At 51.3% G+C, this 16,779-nt stretch overlaps 1 protein-coding gene across 1 annotated transcript; it reads right to left on the reverse strand.

The window, feature by feature from the left end:
• Positions 1 to 412: 412 nt before the first annotated feature.
• Positions 413 to 16,541, reverse strand: GRK1 (G protein-coupled receptor kinase 1). The gene is made up of 7 exons (XM_036315903.1): positions 15,345 to 16,541; positions 13,352 to 13,479; positions 10,430 to 10,587; positions 9,458 to 9,541; positions 5,590 to 5,714; positions 3,699 to 3,900; positions 413 to 2,465 (listed from the first exon to the last, which is right to left on the reverse strand). The coding sequence occupies exons 1-7, from the start codon at positions 16,041 to 16,043 to the stop codon at positions 2,167 to 2,169; spliced, it is 1,695 nt and encodes a 564-aa protein (XP_036171796.1). The 5' UTR covers positions 16,044 to 16,541; the 3' UTR covers positions 413 to 2,166.
• Positions 16,542 to 16,779: the final 238 nt, after the last annotated feature.

A 16,779-nucleotide genomic window follows, 5' to 3' on the forward strand; every position in this document is an offset into this window, starting at 1 on the left:
GGAGTTTGAAGTATCTGGAGTCTCAATTGTCGCACAGATGGACAGGGCACTTAATGTGATGCCTTGAGCCTGCTGTTACTTAAAGCGGCTGCAGGCAGAAGCATGGTCACCTCTGGGCAGGGAAGCAGCAGGGAGGGGCACAGGGCTGGGTGGGGTGCCAGTCGGGTCTTGGTTCTTGCAGCTGTGGGTGTCTCAGGTGTCACAGTGTGGTTATTGACTGAGCATTCAGAATTCGTTTTCTCTATGTGAAATTTTATTTTAAACGTGTGTGTTTTTAAATATATTTTTATTGATTTCAGAGAGGAAGGGAGAGGGAGAGAGAGAAACATCAATGATGAGAGAGAATCATTGATCAGCTGCCTCCTGCACGCCCCACACTGGGGATTGAGCCAGCACCTAGGCATGTGCCCTGACTGGGAATCAAACCATGACCTCCTGGTTAACAGGTTGATGCTCAACCACTGAGCCACGCCAGCTGGGCTTAAAAGTTTCTTAAAAATAAAGTGACTACAGGACTTTTGATTGCCTATGTGTGAATAAATGGGGCCAACCTGAGTTTGTGGGTGTGGGGAAGAGAAAAGAACAGGCCTGAACAGACTCAGAGACACAGCTAAAGTCACAAATAAGTTGCTTTTGTGATTATAACCCAACAGACCTGTAAGTTCAATGGAATAACTACTTGTTCATAGGTTAAATCACGGGCATGCCAGATTTAGCCAAAAATCAATGAACAATGTTTCAGTGTATGTCCTATGCGATAATTTGAGACATACACTTACAGAATTACTTATTTATCTGAAGTTCAAATGTAACCAGCTGTGTTTTATCTAACCATAAGATAAAGGCAGAAAGGTCCTCGCTGGTGAATCTGGTGCAAAAACAGACGGGTCTCCACCATCAGGCACCATGGGCCCCAGACTGGCAGGTGGGGATGGTGGCCAGAGGGGGCAAGGGTCAAGCCTCCACCCCCACCATTGAGGCTGCTTAAATCACCCTTCAGGGCCATGGGTACCTAATGCAGAATAAATGTCTTCAGAAAAATCATAAATGGGTCTTTTCTTGCACCAGAATGTAGTGAAATGAAATTTATAGTCATTACCTTATCCGAATGTACTAGTCTAGAAAACAAACCAAACTTATGGAAGGGTATGGTGATTTGTCCTGCCAACAGCTTAGCATCCCTCCACCCCTGGATCCCTCATCCTGGGCTTGCCCAGGGAAATGTACCAGGTGGTCATTTCAGATCACAGACCAGAAAGTACTCACTGCCTATCCAAGGCCCGTCCAGAGCATCCTATGACTCTACAAGACCACACCACAGTCAGGAGAGAAAGGCAGTTCTGGTAGGGTTTATTTCACCAGTCCCAGGGTGCTGTAAAGTCTTCATGTGCAGAAGGTAACTCTGAGGAACACACTTGAAATGCCTCCACAGAACTAGAGAGTCTACACCTAGCAATCATCTGTACCACGCACACCTGTTTAGGGCTTGGGTCATCCCTCCTACACAGGCTCTAGAGCAAAAAGGAGGTAGTTGGGTCCTAGTTTTGGCTAGCAACCCTCCAAAGCCATTGATTGTCAAGATCCACTCCTTTCCTGAGGGTCAGGGGGTGCTGAGGGCATGTCCCCAGGGCCCTGCAAGCCACCAGGTGGCAGGAGGAACAGGAGCTGGGTGTGAAGGGGGACCAGTCCAAGCCTCTCTCACAGTGCCCCGAAGCCCAAGGGCTGTGGTTTGCCACCCCCTGGCCCAACCAAGAGAAGGCCTCCACTGAGGATGGGGCTCTTGGAAGTTGCAGTTAAGGTGCCAGGAAACCCAAACTGAGCATCCTCTCGTCTGAGCAGCCATCTGCCCAGCTGCTCAACACCGCCACCAACTTGCAGGTCCATACGGGAGCCTGGACAGTTCTGTATTGTTGCTGCACTCTGTCCAGGAGCCATGGTTGTGTCTTTTTTGAGTGAAATGGGGCAAAAGAAGTGGACTATTTACAAGCCGGAGCTCCTGACCCTGGGCCTGGGGGTCTAGTGGCTCTGTGCCTCCTTCTCCTGCCCTGCTGTGAGCAGCTCGGCCACACAGGTGGGAGCTGTCTGTCACCACGCGAGAGCGCCACTGACTCACAAAGGCCTATTCAGCCCTGCCAGCTGCGGAGGGAGGTCCCTTTTCCTCCACGTCTAGGAAACCAGACACATTCCTGACTTGGAGGAGGGAGCAGCCTCCTCCACGGTGATCCCCTTCATGTCATCGGGCATCTGCCCGTCAGCACGCCACACGTTCAACTCCCCAAAGATGCCCGTCTCAATCATCTCCTCCTGCCAGGGAATGGAGCAGTTGCCGGTAGCAAATTCCTGGAAGAACTCTGTATCTGCTTTTTCAAAGACCACGCCTTTGACTGTGGAAAAGGCCCCTACGTCTTGGATGTTCTTGGCATAGACAGTTCTGGAGTCTGGGATGAAAGGGGGGATCAGCATCCCTGTCGGAAGACAGAAAACACAGATGTGCAATGGCTCAGGGAGCAGGGCCATGGCCTGGCTGCTGCCCTTCCTGGAGGGGTGTCTGAGTTGCTAACAAAGAAATCAGCACACCTGAGAGTATCCTGGGTGTCCCCCACAGAGCCCTGACATGAAGGACAGTGTGTTCTTGCCCAACATGGTCTCCTCCCCTCATGCTGCCTTAACCCTCCTCACTGCAGACCCCATACTCATACCCTCAAGCCAGCCTCCCCTGGGCACCACCGTATGCAGGTCAGACACCTGGAACCCAGCATGCTCAGAGCTGAGCTTCTCACCCTTCCAAAGCCAGCTTTCTCTCTACCCTGCTCAGGAGGCGGTTCTCCCATCACCAGACACAGAACTTCGGTCGCCCAGGTCTGACCATGCCTCCCTCTCATCTATCACTCCCTCCCTCCTTTCAGCTCATGGATGGGCTGCCAGACCATTGCAGTGACCTCAGGACTAACCCTGGCTCAACTACTCCAGGTTCTAATCGCTCAGAGCTGTGTGCCCTCACCCCATCCTGGTGAGCCCCCTTCAGATCAGCCAGGACCCACCTCTTCTCTGACCCTTTCCTACAAAAGGAATTTTGTGACTACTCACTGTTCTGGGGCTCCTGCCACCTAGTTACATGTTTACATACCCTGGTTGTAAATTCTGGGCTTGTGATTGTGCCCTACACTTTTCTCTTGCAGACACAGGCACACACATGCACACATACGTGTACACACAGAGACACATACATGCACACACACACGGGAGCCTGCACGTGACACTTGATAACAAATGCTGGTTGAAGGAATGAGTTTCTCCCAAACAGACAGACTGAGCAATCCTGCCTTGATGTGGATCACGGGTTCCATGAAAGAACAGGGTATGGAAATGCAAAACAGCAGACTTGGATCAAAGGTCAGCCAGCATATTCCCTACATATTACATTCAACCTTTTCCAAACTCCAGCAGGTGTCCTAAAAGGCCTAATCCATGAACACATATTCCTGGGTGCATGGGGGATGAATAGAGTACTAGAGAGTGGTAGTTTTCCTAGGGGGCTGGAGGATAGCTATGGGAAGAGCATCAACCAGGTGTCCCTGCTCTGCTGACATTGAGCTAAGCCTAGATGATGACTACAGGATGGGTCGGGCAAGCAAGAGTCACCGAACAGGCCCGCCCCTTTGTCCCCCGACCCAGATCCAAAGGCATGCCAACAGTACCTGCCTCGAGCTGTCTCCAATTAATGTCTTTAAAGAGGGGGTTGACTCGGAGCCCATCACAAGTCCCATCTCTAAACCCCAGGCGCTTCTCTGGGTCCTTCTCCAGCAGTGCCTCACAGAAGTCCTTGCTGGCCTGGCTGAACTTGTCAGTGTACTTGACTGCCTCCGAGAGGATCCTCTGCTTGAGCTCCTTGTTCTCCACCTGCAGGGTGGGACGCACATCACATTAAACCCTGCCAAACCCACCAACATCATCAGAGCTGGCCCCTCAGGCTCCAGGAGACTGCACAGCCCCTCTTGGTGTCTGGGCAGGGCTAGCACTCCTCTCAGAAGGAGGCTGGCCCCTCCTTCACACGGAGGCAGAGGAGATGGGAACACCTGAGTGCACCCTCCTTCCCAGCATAGAATGGCTCAATATCTCCAGTGAAAGGAGTGGAACCCTAAAAGTACTGGTCAAAGTTGAGGTGCAGTATAGTTTAAGGAGCTGTGGTGGACACATTATATATAATCAATCACTCATTAGCCACTGGAGAAAAAAAAGAATGACAATAAACAAGTCAACTTCATAGAGCTGGTAGAGAAGTCTTCTAAGTGGATAGAAACCTGAGGGGGTGTCATTCCACCTTGTTTTGAATCTGCTTTATTGGGTATAATACACATACCCCAAAGCTCCATCTTCAGGGACCCGAGTGAAGGGCTTTGATCAATAGCTAGATACTCCACCACCACCATCACCCCAAAATCCCTCTGCAGCCTACCTTCTCCTTGACCTCAGGCAAACACAGACCCATTTTCTCTCACAATAGAATAGATATGCCTTTCCTAAAATTTCCTAGAAATGACATCATTTAATTAACAAGTTTGAGGCCCATTCATGTTGTGGGTGTATTTAGGTTCCTTCCTTCATGTCACCATGGAGACAGGCTCCACAGTACTAGGACCATGGTTGGTTCACTTTGAGAATCTCATAAAAGCCCATCATGCTTATTGACACACAGAAAATAGGGAGTGTGGCTGGGGCTGTGGGTCAGCAAGAGCTCTGAGATGGGAGATGGGAGCTCCTATCGTGGCCCCACCATTGGTCTTACTCTGCTCTTCCAAGCTATTGGAAGTCAGGAGAGAGAACTGGTGACTAGAGGTCAAGGTGGAGTTGCAGAGACACAGAGTGACTGGTGTGTTAGTCAAGGGAGCACTCTCTACTCTTAGAAGATGGGGGACAGGATTGGGGCCTGGGACGGATACTCTAGGAGGTCCAGGCAGAAGAAAAGGATGGGCGTGACCTCCATACAGACTGAGGTGGGTGGGTGCAGTGCCATGTCTAAAGACTGCCATTCACACCAGGCCCCTGGAGATACCTCCTTTCTCACCCAGCCTCCACATTCCCAGTTTATGGAGATGCCTGGGGCAAACCACACAGGAAAGGATTGAGGAGTGTGGGAGGCCAGGGATCAGGGCACAGCATGGGATATCCGCTTTCCTCCAAGACATTAAAAAAAGCTGCTGTGCTGCACCTGAAGCAGGTCCTGTGGTTTCTTAGCATCGTGGGAGGGGGCTCTTAGTATTCATCTGCAGGGAAGAGGACAAAGGCCGTCAAAGGAACCAGGCTGGCTCAAGACGGGGGGTGCTGAGTGCTGCTCACAGGGGTGGGCTTGGGAAAGCTCAGGCACCTCTTGCCCTGAAATGCTCCCCAGTGTCATGAGCTACATGAGACGGAGTCACTGTGTCTCCTCTCTTCTGCCCATGAGGTACCTTCCATGAGAAGCCTCATGCTCAAGATTTAAGCAGCTCTCCCACCAGGTCAGCTGCAGCGACGCCTACTCCTATGACACCCACCCAACAAGGGAAGTCAACCCCAGGACAGCTGCAGGGGCATGGCTAGGCCACCTCCTACCTTCTCTCCCCGGGCTCGGAAGGGTCCTCTGGCAGCAATCATCTCATACAGCGTGACCCCCAGGGCAAAGTAATCCACAGAAAAGTCATACTCCTCACCCCGCAAGAGTTCTGGGGCCATGAAACCTGCCAGGCAAGAGCACAGAGTGGACTCAGAGACGCAGCTGCACAGAGCCAGTGGTGAGCACAGAGCCGATGCTCCCATGTGCACCTGGTGACATCTGGAGAGGAAATCCTCTGAGTTGGGGCTGCCCTGTGCACTGTGGGGTGTTGATGAGCATCCCTGGACCCTATCCACTATTTAGCATGCCCTCCCGAGTTGTGACAACCAAAAATGTCTCCAGACATTGCCGAGTGTCTCCTAGGAGCAAATTGCCTCTGGTTGAAACCACTGCTCTATGCACATGGTGTGAAGCCTCATCTCCCCTTAAATCCACCAGGACGGACAGATCCATGGTTCTTGCCTCTCAGGCAGGAGTGTGTGACCTCGGGGGCTAAATCTGTGTGTGGTCATGGGGGTTGCGGAGATAGGCACCAAGCAAGGTGCTTCCTGAAAGGGCACAAAAGGACAGATTTAAGCCAAGACATTTCAAAGAAGGAGGAGTATTATCCCAGGAGCCACACTTGAGGCTGAAGCTGAGGGGTGCTCACCCTGGCCAGGCTCTCAGGACTCAAGGAGGCCTTGTTCTTGACTGATGTGGGTCCATATATCAGCACCCTTTAGTAGCACTTATCCTAGCTGACACCCATTCCATGCGTACTGGGTAGCGGGTGAAAATACAAAGCGATCTCATTAAATCCTCCTAAGACTGAGGTAAGTGCCACTACTCTCCCTTATTATTAGGGAACTAACTTGCTCACAATAACACAGATAATAGGTAACAGAGAATGATTCAAACTCAGGCATCTGAGCTTGGAACCACTATATTATCCTTTGGTATGGTAGTTAAACCTATTATTACTCCACCTAATAGTCTTTCAATAACTTAATGTTCATTTGTATCAAAATTATTCAGGCACAACAAGAATTAGCTAGTTCTACAGGGCATGCCCCTTCCTCCTCCACCTCAGCCCCCTCTCAGTATCCTTTTAGGTGGTTATTTTGGAATTAATATCCATACCTCTAAATAACAAGCTTATATTGCTGGTTTTGTAGTTCCCATGGGGGCCTCCTCAATTGACTTCTCGTTCTGGAAGTTGAGGGTCTATTCCTCTTCCTTCCACCACCATGCACACACTTCTTCTTCCCTCTCCTGATACATCATCTGGCTGGTCAGCACTCAGCTCAACTATTCCCCACTGAACCAACAACTAAGCCCCCGTTATATTTCCTTTTTGACAAGTTTTTATTGGTTTTCCCAGATTATCTTATCTTTTCTTTCATTTGCTAGTTCTTTCTCTATGTTATTATTAATTTGACCCAAAATTCCCCAACAATTCTCCAATACCTGTCATGTTCTGATACATTAAATATTTTATCAATTTCATCCTCATCAAAAAGTCTTCTGGAACCTTCTAACCTGCTCTAATATGGATTCTCGTGTGCAGCCAGCAGCCTAGACTCTCCCTGTCATCCTGAAAACTTTTGTCTCTCTCTCTCTCTGTATCCTCCTTCCAAGATACGCCACTTTTCCGTTGACTCCCTTATTTTGGTCAAATAGTTTGAGGAAGGGTGCTGAAGTTTTTGAAAAACTTTATTGCCTTTATTGCCCCTTAATAGTTAACTGATAGTTAGGCTAGATATAAAATTCTAGGTGGGAAATCATTTTCTCTAATTTTTAGGACATTTTCCCATTGTCTTCTCACTTCTAATATTACCGATAGTGGATCATTATGACACTTTTATGGGTGAGGAAGTGTAGGCAAGTTCTCCAAAGTCACAGAGATAGATGGTCTTAGCGCCTGGAGGCCACCTGTGGAGCCCAATGCTGAGTCCGTGTACCTAAGTCCTGTGCTTTCTGACTGTTAAATGCTCCTAATCACATGCTTTATGCTTCTGTCTCAGATAGAAGATGCCAAGTTCAGCAAAGCAAGTAAGAATTTGTCAGGTGCCTGTGTCTGGCTTAGCCCAACTTCCAGGATCAGGTCAGATGCCCACCATTACCTCATCTGTTCCCATGCCAGGTCTGTGCCATATTTGGGTATTAGGACCATGTGCTGAGCTGCACATGTTGAAGGTCAACAAGATTTGGATCTCCACTCACTAACAGCCACCTGTGTAGAGGCCAGACCAGGATGTGTGAAACGTAAGCAGGCCAGTTTCTGGGACCCAGGGGCAGGTGTTATAAGCTGGGCACAGGCTTCTGTGCTTACACGACTTCAGAGATTCTGATGTCAGCAAGGCTAATTGTGTCCATTTAGTTTTTATCCTTCCTGGCCCTTCAGTATACCCGTGCTCATGGTAACTTTCTAAAAGGGAGATGTGCTGGGCAACACCAGCCCAGCCGGTGTGACTGCAGAATCGTTTCTCTCCGAAGAGGTGACAGCAGTCAAATTCCAAAGAACCTCCTGGTCCTGAATACACCTTTATAAGTTCCGCGTTTCGAGGAATTACATTATAGTCCAGACTGCTCAGACTTTGTGAAAAAGATATGTTCAACCGATCACAACTTCCAGATTAAAATGGGGCCCAAGAGACGGACCAATCAGACCACAGGGATGCGATCATCAGTGGCACCTCTAGTCTGTTCCACCCAACTCAGTGCCAAACGATGCATCCTTTTTAATCCTTGGGGTCTTACATGACGCCTGGGCAAACAGCCAACAAATATCTGTTGTATGAACGAATGAATTAATGAATGAATACTACCTGGTCACTAATTCCTCCATTGACTCATCTCCCCCTCCCAGCTGGAAACTCACTGGGGACAGAGAGCATGCCTTATATCTCTTCTGAGTATCCCCCTGGGCAGGCACGGCACTAGCCAAGGTGAGCACCCTGTTCATGGTCAATTGCAGAGGCTCAGGGGCTTAGGGGCTCTGGCCCTTGGCAGGGGCCTAGGGTTCGTGCAGAGGGGCTGAAGAAGAAGGATCCAGAAGGCAGCCCCCTGTGGCTTTGCTGGAGGCCCCAGCCTTCTAAGTTACCCTAACTTCAGCCTCTGCTGCAGCTGTTTGAGGGTTACACCCTTCACCTGAGCCCAAATGCTCAGAGCCATGCTTGCATGCACTGGTCAGGAGAGCCACCCACCTGGAAATCTTCACCCCTCTGTTCAAAGTACAGCTGTAGCTCAGTGGCCACAGCAAAGCCTACGGGGCCCTCTGGTGGCTGGCAGAGCCCTCGCACTCGGCACAAACAAAGTCAGGCTATATCCTTGAGGTCAAACTACTTCAAATCCTGGCACTGGAGTTTGCTGGGCTTCCTCCTAATGATCTGAGTCACCCTGAAATGCGTAAGTAGTGTTTCCACTCACAGGCTCATGCCAGGAGTGGAACTGCATAGATTTGGGCTGAGGATCTAGAAATTCAAGATTAGATCTTTCCCTAAATAAAGCCACAGATGAGGACAGACACTGGTGACAGGTACAAACACCAAAAAAGCCCAAACCCCCAGGATTGGGAGGACTCTGTGACACAAACAAGAAAGTCATCAAAGGTGGAAGCTTTCATAACAGAGGGTACAGCATGTTAAAACCAATTATGGTTTTTCAGGGGGGAGGGCTCATCCCTGCAGTGGGTGCGGCTCCTGCTGCAGCTGTGAGGGCCCACTAGCCAGTCCTTCCGGTTTTACTATTTGCTCTGGGGATCGGGGAGCCACTGCCCTACCAACCCCCAGCCCTCACCATGCCACCTACCCCAGGCCATGGGGACCCCCAGGGCTTCACCCCTCCTCTTGAGAGATGCTGCTCCCATCCTTGCTCTCAGGCCCTTACCTGGGGTCCCTGCATAGCCCTTGGTCTTGGTTTGCCCTTCCTTCAGCTCCACAGCCAGCCCAAGGTCAGAAATTCGGATATTCCCTGAAAAGCAAACATGGACTGAGGTCATATGTGGCTCCACAGAACAAAGGCATCTGGTGTTCCTGGAGCCCACAGGAGCCAAGAGCCAGCCCTTGCACACATGCACGCGCACACACACACACAAATCCTCATGCACATGTGCACACATAAATGTACATGCAAACACACCTGCTCACACTTGTGAACATGTGCAGACACACACACATGCACACTCACACATGCACACTCACACACTCACGTGCACACTCCAGGGGAGTGGCATGGGGCCCCAGCACCCGGGTGCCTCTGCCCCAGTCAGACTACAGAGGAACTGAGGGGTCCCATCAGCACCTACAACCTGAATTCAGAGCATAATCCAACCAAGTTCAGTTTCCTCCTCTGCCTTCTCTTCCCCAAGCTCTGCAGCAACGGCTTTTGAGAATGCCCACGCGTTTGTGTGACTTGGTGACAGAAAGGGAGGTAACTCTAAAGGGATATAAAAGAAGCCTAAATCTCTGTTTATTTTCTGGTAAGAATCCCAATTTGACAGAGAAGGCAGAAAGAAAAGAGTGACAGAGTGAGAATTTGGCCATAAAATATGAACTATTTACCAACAGTTCCACACACTATAGACACCCTGGCTTAGCTCCCTGGAACTCTAGGTGCCGCATTATGCACCAAATTTCATCAAAGTCCATCCAAAAACTCTTTTTGGAGACAATGCCATTCTGTTGCAAAATAGCTAAAGGAACAGTAAACCAACTTAAGAAGTACATTGGTGCCACTTAAAGCTCTGACAAGCATTTGTCAAAACCAGCCCATGGCCCCTACAGATGACCCATCGGACCACAAATTCCAGCTGGGCAAGGGGAGGCCGGGAGAGGAGGCCGGGTGGGGAGGCTGCCTCACCTTCATCATCCAGCAGCACGTTCTCAGGCTTGAGGTCTCGGTAGACGATGCCCCTCTGGTGCAGGTGCTCCAGGCCGCTGAGGATCTGGGCCACGTAGAAGATGGCGCGGGGCTGCTGGAAGCCAGGGTTCTCCTCATCCACATTGTAGATGTGGTACCTGGAGGCAGACTATGCGGAGGCCTGTGCTTTTCTGGCACAACTACAAGAGTGTGACCATGGTTGGCATGGGAGTAAAAACTCGGGAAAACAGGGAGGGCCTAAGAATCCTATGCTGTGTCAGTAAAGCATCTGGTCATTTGGGGGCCTCAGTGTTTAGCCTGAAAGAGCCTGTGGCAACGTCAAGACCCCTGGCAGCTGGTGCTCACACCCTCAAGATCTTCCCCACAGGTGTTTCGGGGGAAATGAGGCAGCAAAGTGCAGTCCTCTCTGGCCTCCCAGCCCTGGCCTGCAGAGGCTGGAGATGGGCCCAGAGCCATTCTGCCATCACCAACCAAACAAGTGGGGGCGGGGGGGGGGGGGGTCTGCATGAGCAGCCTGAGTTACCCAAATATAAGCAGTCAATACAGAGTCATATTAGTGTGTCAGCTATTTCACCCAACCCGGACATGCAGACTCCTGGCTGGGCCTGCAGCAGGACCCCACCCAACCTCAATCCTCTGTAACTGTCCTTTCTCATGTTTCCCACTGTCATGCTTTACACAGGGGCAAAACATAACAAATAAAAAGAAAATAAATTATTTAAACTAGATAGTAACCTGGGAGAATAGAGACAGACCAAGAAACATTAAAAAAAAAAAAAAATAGAGGAACCCTCAAATCAGCCTGAGAATGAGACAGCTGGAATCTTATATAATAAAAGGCTAATATGCAAATCAACCGTACAGCAGAACGACCGGTCACTATGACACACACTGACCATCATGGGGCAGATGCTTAACACAGGAGCTGCCCCCTGGTGGTCAGTGTGCTCCACAGGGGGAGTGCCACTCAGCCAGAAGCCCTGAGCCGGGCTCACGGGTGCAGCAGACATCCCCCGAGCGCTCTTGGACTGCAAGAGGGCACAGGCCGGGCTGAGGGACCCCCCAAGTGCACGAATTTCGTGCACTGGGCCTCTAGTAATAATATAAATGGCTTTTATATTACATTTATAGTGTAATATAGTACAGTGTAATGTAGTATAACATAGTATAGTGTGGTCTAATATAGTACAGTGCAGCATAGTATAATATTTTAGTATAGTATAATGTAGTGTACTGCAGTGTAGTTTAGCTTAATGTATTATATAATCTATAATAATAAAAGTATAATATGCTAATTAGACCAGATGGTCAAACGAACTTCCGGACGAAGTCGGGGTTGTGAGGTCCAAGGCAGTCACCACGGCTGCAAGGGCCAAGACCCTTGCATGAATTTTGTGCATTGGGCCTCTAGTATACAGTATAATATAGTGTATAATATAATGTATATAAAATATAATTTACTATAGCATGATTTACTATAGTGTATTTTAGTATAGTATAGTGCAGTATTAGAGTATCTACACTAATAAAAGAGAAACATGCAAATTGGTGTCACTCCACTACACCCACCAGCCAATCAAATTAACCCAACAAAGATGGCGGTTAATTTGCATACACAGGCGTGGAGCGAAGACTGAAGACAACGTAGAAGGAAGCCAAGTGCTGCAGAAGGGAGCGAAGCTGCGGAGAAGCAAGCGGGGCGGCGGAGGCGGGAGGGAAGCAAGAGGTGCGGCGGAGGTGGGAGGGAAGCCCCCCTCAGCGGGTTTGCTCCCTTTTCTGCTTAGCTCCAGCCGCAGGAAGCCCTATTCTTGCAGGAATATTCCTGCAATGGGCCTCTAGTGTATATATAAAAGCCTAAGCGACCTTTATGATGGAACAACCAGAATGACTGGAGCAACCGGTCGCTATGATGCTCACTGACCACCACAGGGCAGATGCTCAATGAAGGAGCTGCCCCCAGCCCGCAGGCCCCGATCACCAACTGGCAGGCTCTGATCGGCCTGCCACCTGCTCCCCTTCTAAGTTACAGGAGTTACTTAGTCAAGGACTCAGAACCCTCATCAGGAAAATGGGGCCAGAAAACTTACTTGACAGAGTTCAGGGGAGATGAAACTAGATGGGACAATGCAAATAACAGCAATAGCCATGTCCCCCCTTGTGTGTAAGCAACTGTGACCCTCTTCTTAGTGCCTCACATGCATTAGCCTCCTCTCCACAGCCTTTGAACACCAGTATCATTGTTATACCCATTTCACAGACCAGCACACTGAAGCAAGAGCTGTTGGGTTGCCCAGCTATCAAGTGGGTCTTTTCCCCTCTGAGAGCCAGTGACCTGATTTCCCCTGGGAGCCCAGAACCGGGCCCTTGGATTCCTGGCAAGTCAGGCACCGTGATGCCACCCGGTTCTTTCTGCCGATGACAAGCAAAGCCATCGTTCCAAAGTTGGCCACATCATGTTTTCAGCTCTGCCACCATCCCCAAGAGTAGGTCATTGATGAAGTTCATCTTCATTTACCATCCTTTTTCATACAGGGCCCTCAACTCCCATGAGGTGCTCACTACCCTTTACTCACCCACCCAACTAGCATTCAGCCCACAGTTCCACGTGCTGCTCACCCTACTAACCACCCCCCATCCACACAAACCGGAGGACTAGAGAGCCACAGCCCCACCCTCATGAGGTTCCTGCATTTCACATGGGACTGAGGACACATCATTTTGAGTATCAGCAACCGGAACACAGAGAGGAGTGGAATTGGATGGGGCTTTTCCTCAGATGTCGCCGTTGTCTTTGCATGTGAGAAGCGGCCCCATTGACCCCAGAACTCCCCTCCCTAAGCTCAGCCGCTCCAGCCTTCCCAGTCCCCAGCTCCCACACGGAAGAGAGGAACCCCCATTTACCTTAAGTCGCCTCCATTCATGATGGTCATCACCAGGCAGAGGTCAGTTTTGGTTTCAAACGCATAGGCCAGAGAGACGATAAACCTGCTGTGTACTTTCGCCAGAATCTTCTTCTCTACCATAGCACCCTGAAAAGCAAGATGTCAAAAAAACACCCCGGGTTAGGCGAGGAAGTGACATTGCCATAAAAGACCACGTTCCACAAACCAGAAAGCGTTCCGACCATAGACACAGAGTTTTAGATACATTTTAAAAGTGGTTTGCACAAAGCAATTGCAAATAAGTAAATTTGGACGTGCAAATTAGTCACACACAGAGGACTTTCCTGGAGCCTTCAGCAAGGGGCACTCCAGCCAACCCATCTTAAACGTGTCAGGTGAGGGTTCCAGCTCGGCCCCTGGCTGCCTATTCATTGCTGACTTTCCTTCTTGTTCTTTCCCTTTCTTTCTTTCTTTCTTTCTTTCTTTCTTTCTTTCTTTCTTTTTTTAGTATATATATAATTTTTTATTTCAGAGAGGAAAGAAGAGGAGGAGAGAGATAGAAACATCAATAATGAGAATCATTGCTCGCTGCCACCTGCATGCCCCCAACTGGAGATTGAGCCTGCAACCCAGGCATGTGCCCTGACCAAGAATCAAACCATGACCTCCTGGTTCATAGGTTGGCGCTCAACCACTGAGCCACGCCGGCCGGGCCCCATCCTTTCTTACATCTAACCAATCGTCCTGCCAAACTCTCAGCCCCTTTCCTCCTGGCCAGGCCTCTGGATAGTGGACAGCTGAGGTCCCCAGCCATCCTGCACCTCTGTTCATTTTCTGCCTTTATTTTAAAACCTCATGGTGTCCACTGAACACCTTTTTTAAAGTTGTGTTTGGATAAGAAAAGTGGAATTCCTTTCTGAAGGAGGAGGTCTTGGTGTTGGGAGAGGCCCTTTCTGTCCACACGGCATGAGAAGACCTTGGGTTGATTTTACTTCGTGTTACGTTCAAGGAGCATCCTGAACTCAGGAGAGAAGAGCCTGTAGCACTCTAACTGCTGGATCAAAATTACAGGCAGACAACCAAGAGGGAGGGACAACAGCTTCCCCCCCAGAGTCCCACCATCCAGGAACCCTGGGAGGGGTGCTCTGTGGAGGCTGCAGTGCACCCCAAGAAGCTGAGTTTGCCCTCCCCCACTCCCCCACCCCGGCACTGTGCAGCGGGAAAGGGACAACAAACCATGCAGGACAGAGTATGGGGCTGAGAGATGAGCTCCTAAGACCTAAGCAGCTTTCGCTGATCCTGCCCAAATGGGGTCTGACTCCAGCTCCAGAGAGCGGACCCCACTCAGAGCAACCTGCCTAGGCCTCCCCTCACTCCCCGTCCCTGGGAAACTGCCCTCGGGGAGCAGCCTGCACCCAGCATCACAGACAGGCTCGGCCTCACGTAAAAGACAACACCCACCCTGGCTCGATTCCCCTTGCATGCTCCATCACAGCAAAAGCCAGGGCTTGGGAACATTCCAGAAAGTCCAAGTAAAGACTCGAGAACAATCCCAGCCTCCCCAACACTGCTGCTGCGCTTGGTGGTGCTGCTGAAAACTGAGGGCAACAGGATGTGGAGCGTCACCCACAGCAACAGATGCAAAGGCCACTCACTAAGAAGGGACGTCAGCAACCCGCTTGTGTGCAGAGCGTGAGGCTGCTAGTTAAGAGCAGCTGGACAAACTGTGCCATGGGCCGGAGGACCGCAGGGGCCACACGCCGCCTCCTTCTGCCACTCCCCTCCGGGCCAGGCGCACAGCTGCTGGCACGGCACAGATGGGGCTGGCTCAGGTCAAGGAGACGCAGGTGAACTAGAAACCAGCCGACGGTGGCACGGGCGGGGCTCGGTGTCCCAACAGTAAGGTGAGCCAGCCACTTGAGCACCCAAGGGCCCTCCCAGCCCAGGGACCCCACCCGCCCACCTGCTAGACCTAAGAGGTGCCCTCCACCGTGCATGGCCGTGCAGCCCACCTGGTACCCCTTCCTTTTCTTCAGCCTCTTCTTGTTCAGCTTCTTACACGCGTACATCTTGCCAGTCGCCTTCATCTGGCAGGCCGACACCTCCCCAAAGCCCCCTTTCCCCAGCACCCGAAAGTCCAGGAACCAGTCCTCGCCTGTGGGCTGTGCCTCCAGCCACTTCCACTGCAGGAACCTCTGGAAGTACAGGCTGCCCAGGAACTCCTGGAACGGGGCCTGGCTCAGGTGGGCCAGGGTGACCTGCAGCAGGGGCTGGAAGAGCCCGTCCCCGCTGGCCGCCGGCCTCTGCCGGACCTTTGCCGCCATCCCTTCATCCAGGAAGCCGCAGAAGAGCTTGGCCTGGGGGTCCAGGTACTCAGCCAGGATGGCCCGGGCCTTCTGCGGCCGTAGGTCATCATCGGCCGTGTCGTAATCCTCAATGTCCTTCCAGAGCTCTAGGGCCGGCACGTGCCTCTCGTCGGCCTTCAGGAACTGCTGGAAAAGCCTCTTGCCAATGGGCTGCTCTGAGCACACGCGCTGGAACTCCAGGTCCAGGCTGTCCCCGAGGGCCTGGCACTTGGAGAGGGGGGGCAGCTTGAGCTTGGCCCGGTACTTCTTGTCCCGGGAGGGCGGCGCGCAGCTCCCATCGAAGCTGCCCCGAGCGGCGATGAAGGCAGAGTTGGCCACCACCGTCTCCAAGGACCCAAAATCCATCCTGGCGCCCGCCTCCTGCCACTCAGGCCCCGGGAGCCATGAGCTAGGCCTCGGTGTTGATGTCCAGAGCAGGCCTGACCTGCTGCCCTTGGCTTGTGCCCAGTCCCAGCTGCAGGGACAGGAGGTGTCCCAGTGGAGAGATGACTGGGGGCCACACCAGGAGCCCCCGGGGAGCCCAGCTGACCCAGCTCAGGCTAAATCCCAGCCAGGGTTATGGAGGATGCTCTTGGGGTGGGGCAGCAAGCAGGTGCCAGAAAAAGACAATCCCCTAAGCCGCTCCGGGAAAGATTAGGTGGCCGGCCTGCCAGGCTCCTTCCACAGAAACCAGCTGTCTTGACAAAGCCCAGGACACCGGGGAGCACCTCGCTGAAGCCCCAGAGATTCCACCTTTCTAAGCCGCCCCGCCAGCCCTCTGGCCTCAGCAGCCTGCAGACCGCCCCTTTGTTTCCTTGCAGAGACAGGAGCCCAAACTCAAGGGAGAGGGGCCCCAGGAGGAACCTCAATGTATGAGGATGCCTGCTTTCTTTCCCTGGCAGATTTTACTTTTATCTTAAAGAAAAATAGCCAGGGAGAAGAAAATCTGCTGAAGTGGGAATATATATATTATATATATTATATATACAGAAATATATATAGGAGAGAGAGAGAGAGAGAGAGAGAGAGAGAGAGAGAGAGAGAGAGAGAGAGAGAAACAAAACCCACAGTGCACAGCGTCCTAGGGACTCCCCCAGAGACC

Source organism: Myotis myotis, unplaced genomic scaffold (genome assembly GCF_014108235.1).
Source record: "Myotis myotis isolate mMyoMyo1 unplaced genomic scaffold, mMyoMyo1.p scaffold_m19_p_63, whole genome shotgun sequence".
In the NCBI taxonomy this organism is placed as follows: domain Eukaryota; kingdom Metazoa; phylum Chordata; class Mammalia; order Chiroptera; family Vespertilionidae; genus Myotis; species Myotis myotis.

What these genes read in the sequence shown, in the direction of transcription:
- GRK1 (XM_036315903.1), bottom strand. Translation starts at nt 16,043, where the DNA reads ATGGATTTTGGGTCCTTGGAGACGGTGGTGGCCAACTCTGCCTTCATC. An exon ending in AGAAAAGGAAGGGGTACCAG is followed by an intron (nt 13,480 to 15,344) that starts GTGGGCTGCACG and finishes CTTGCTTTTCAG; the next exon opens with GGTGCTATGGTAGAGAAGAA. An exon ending in TCCGAGCCCGGGGAGAGAAG is followed by an intron (nt 3,901 to 5,589) that starts GTAGGAGGTGGC and finishes CCCACCCTGCAG; the next exon opens with GTGGAGAACAAGGAGCTCAA.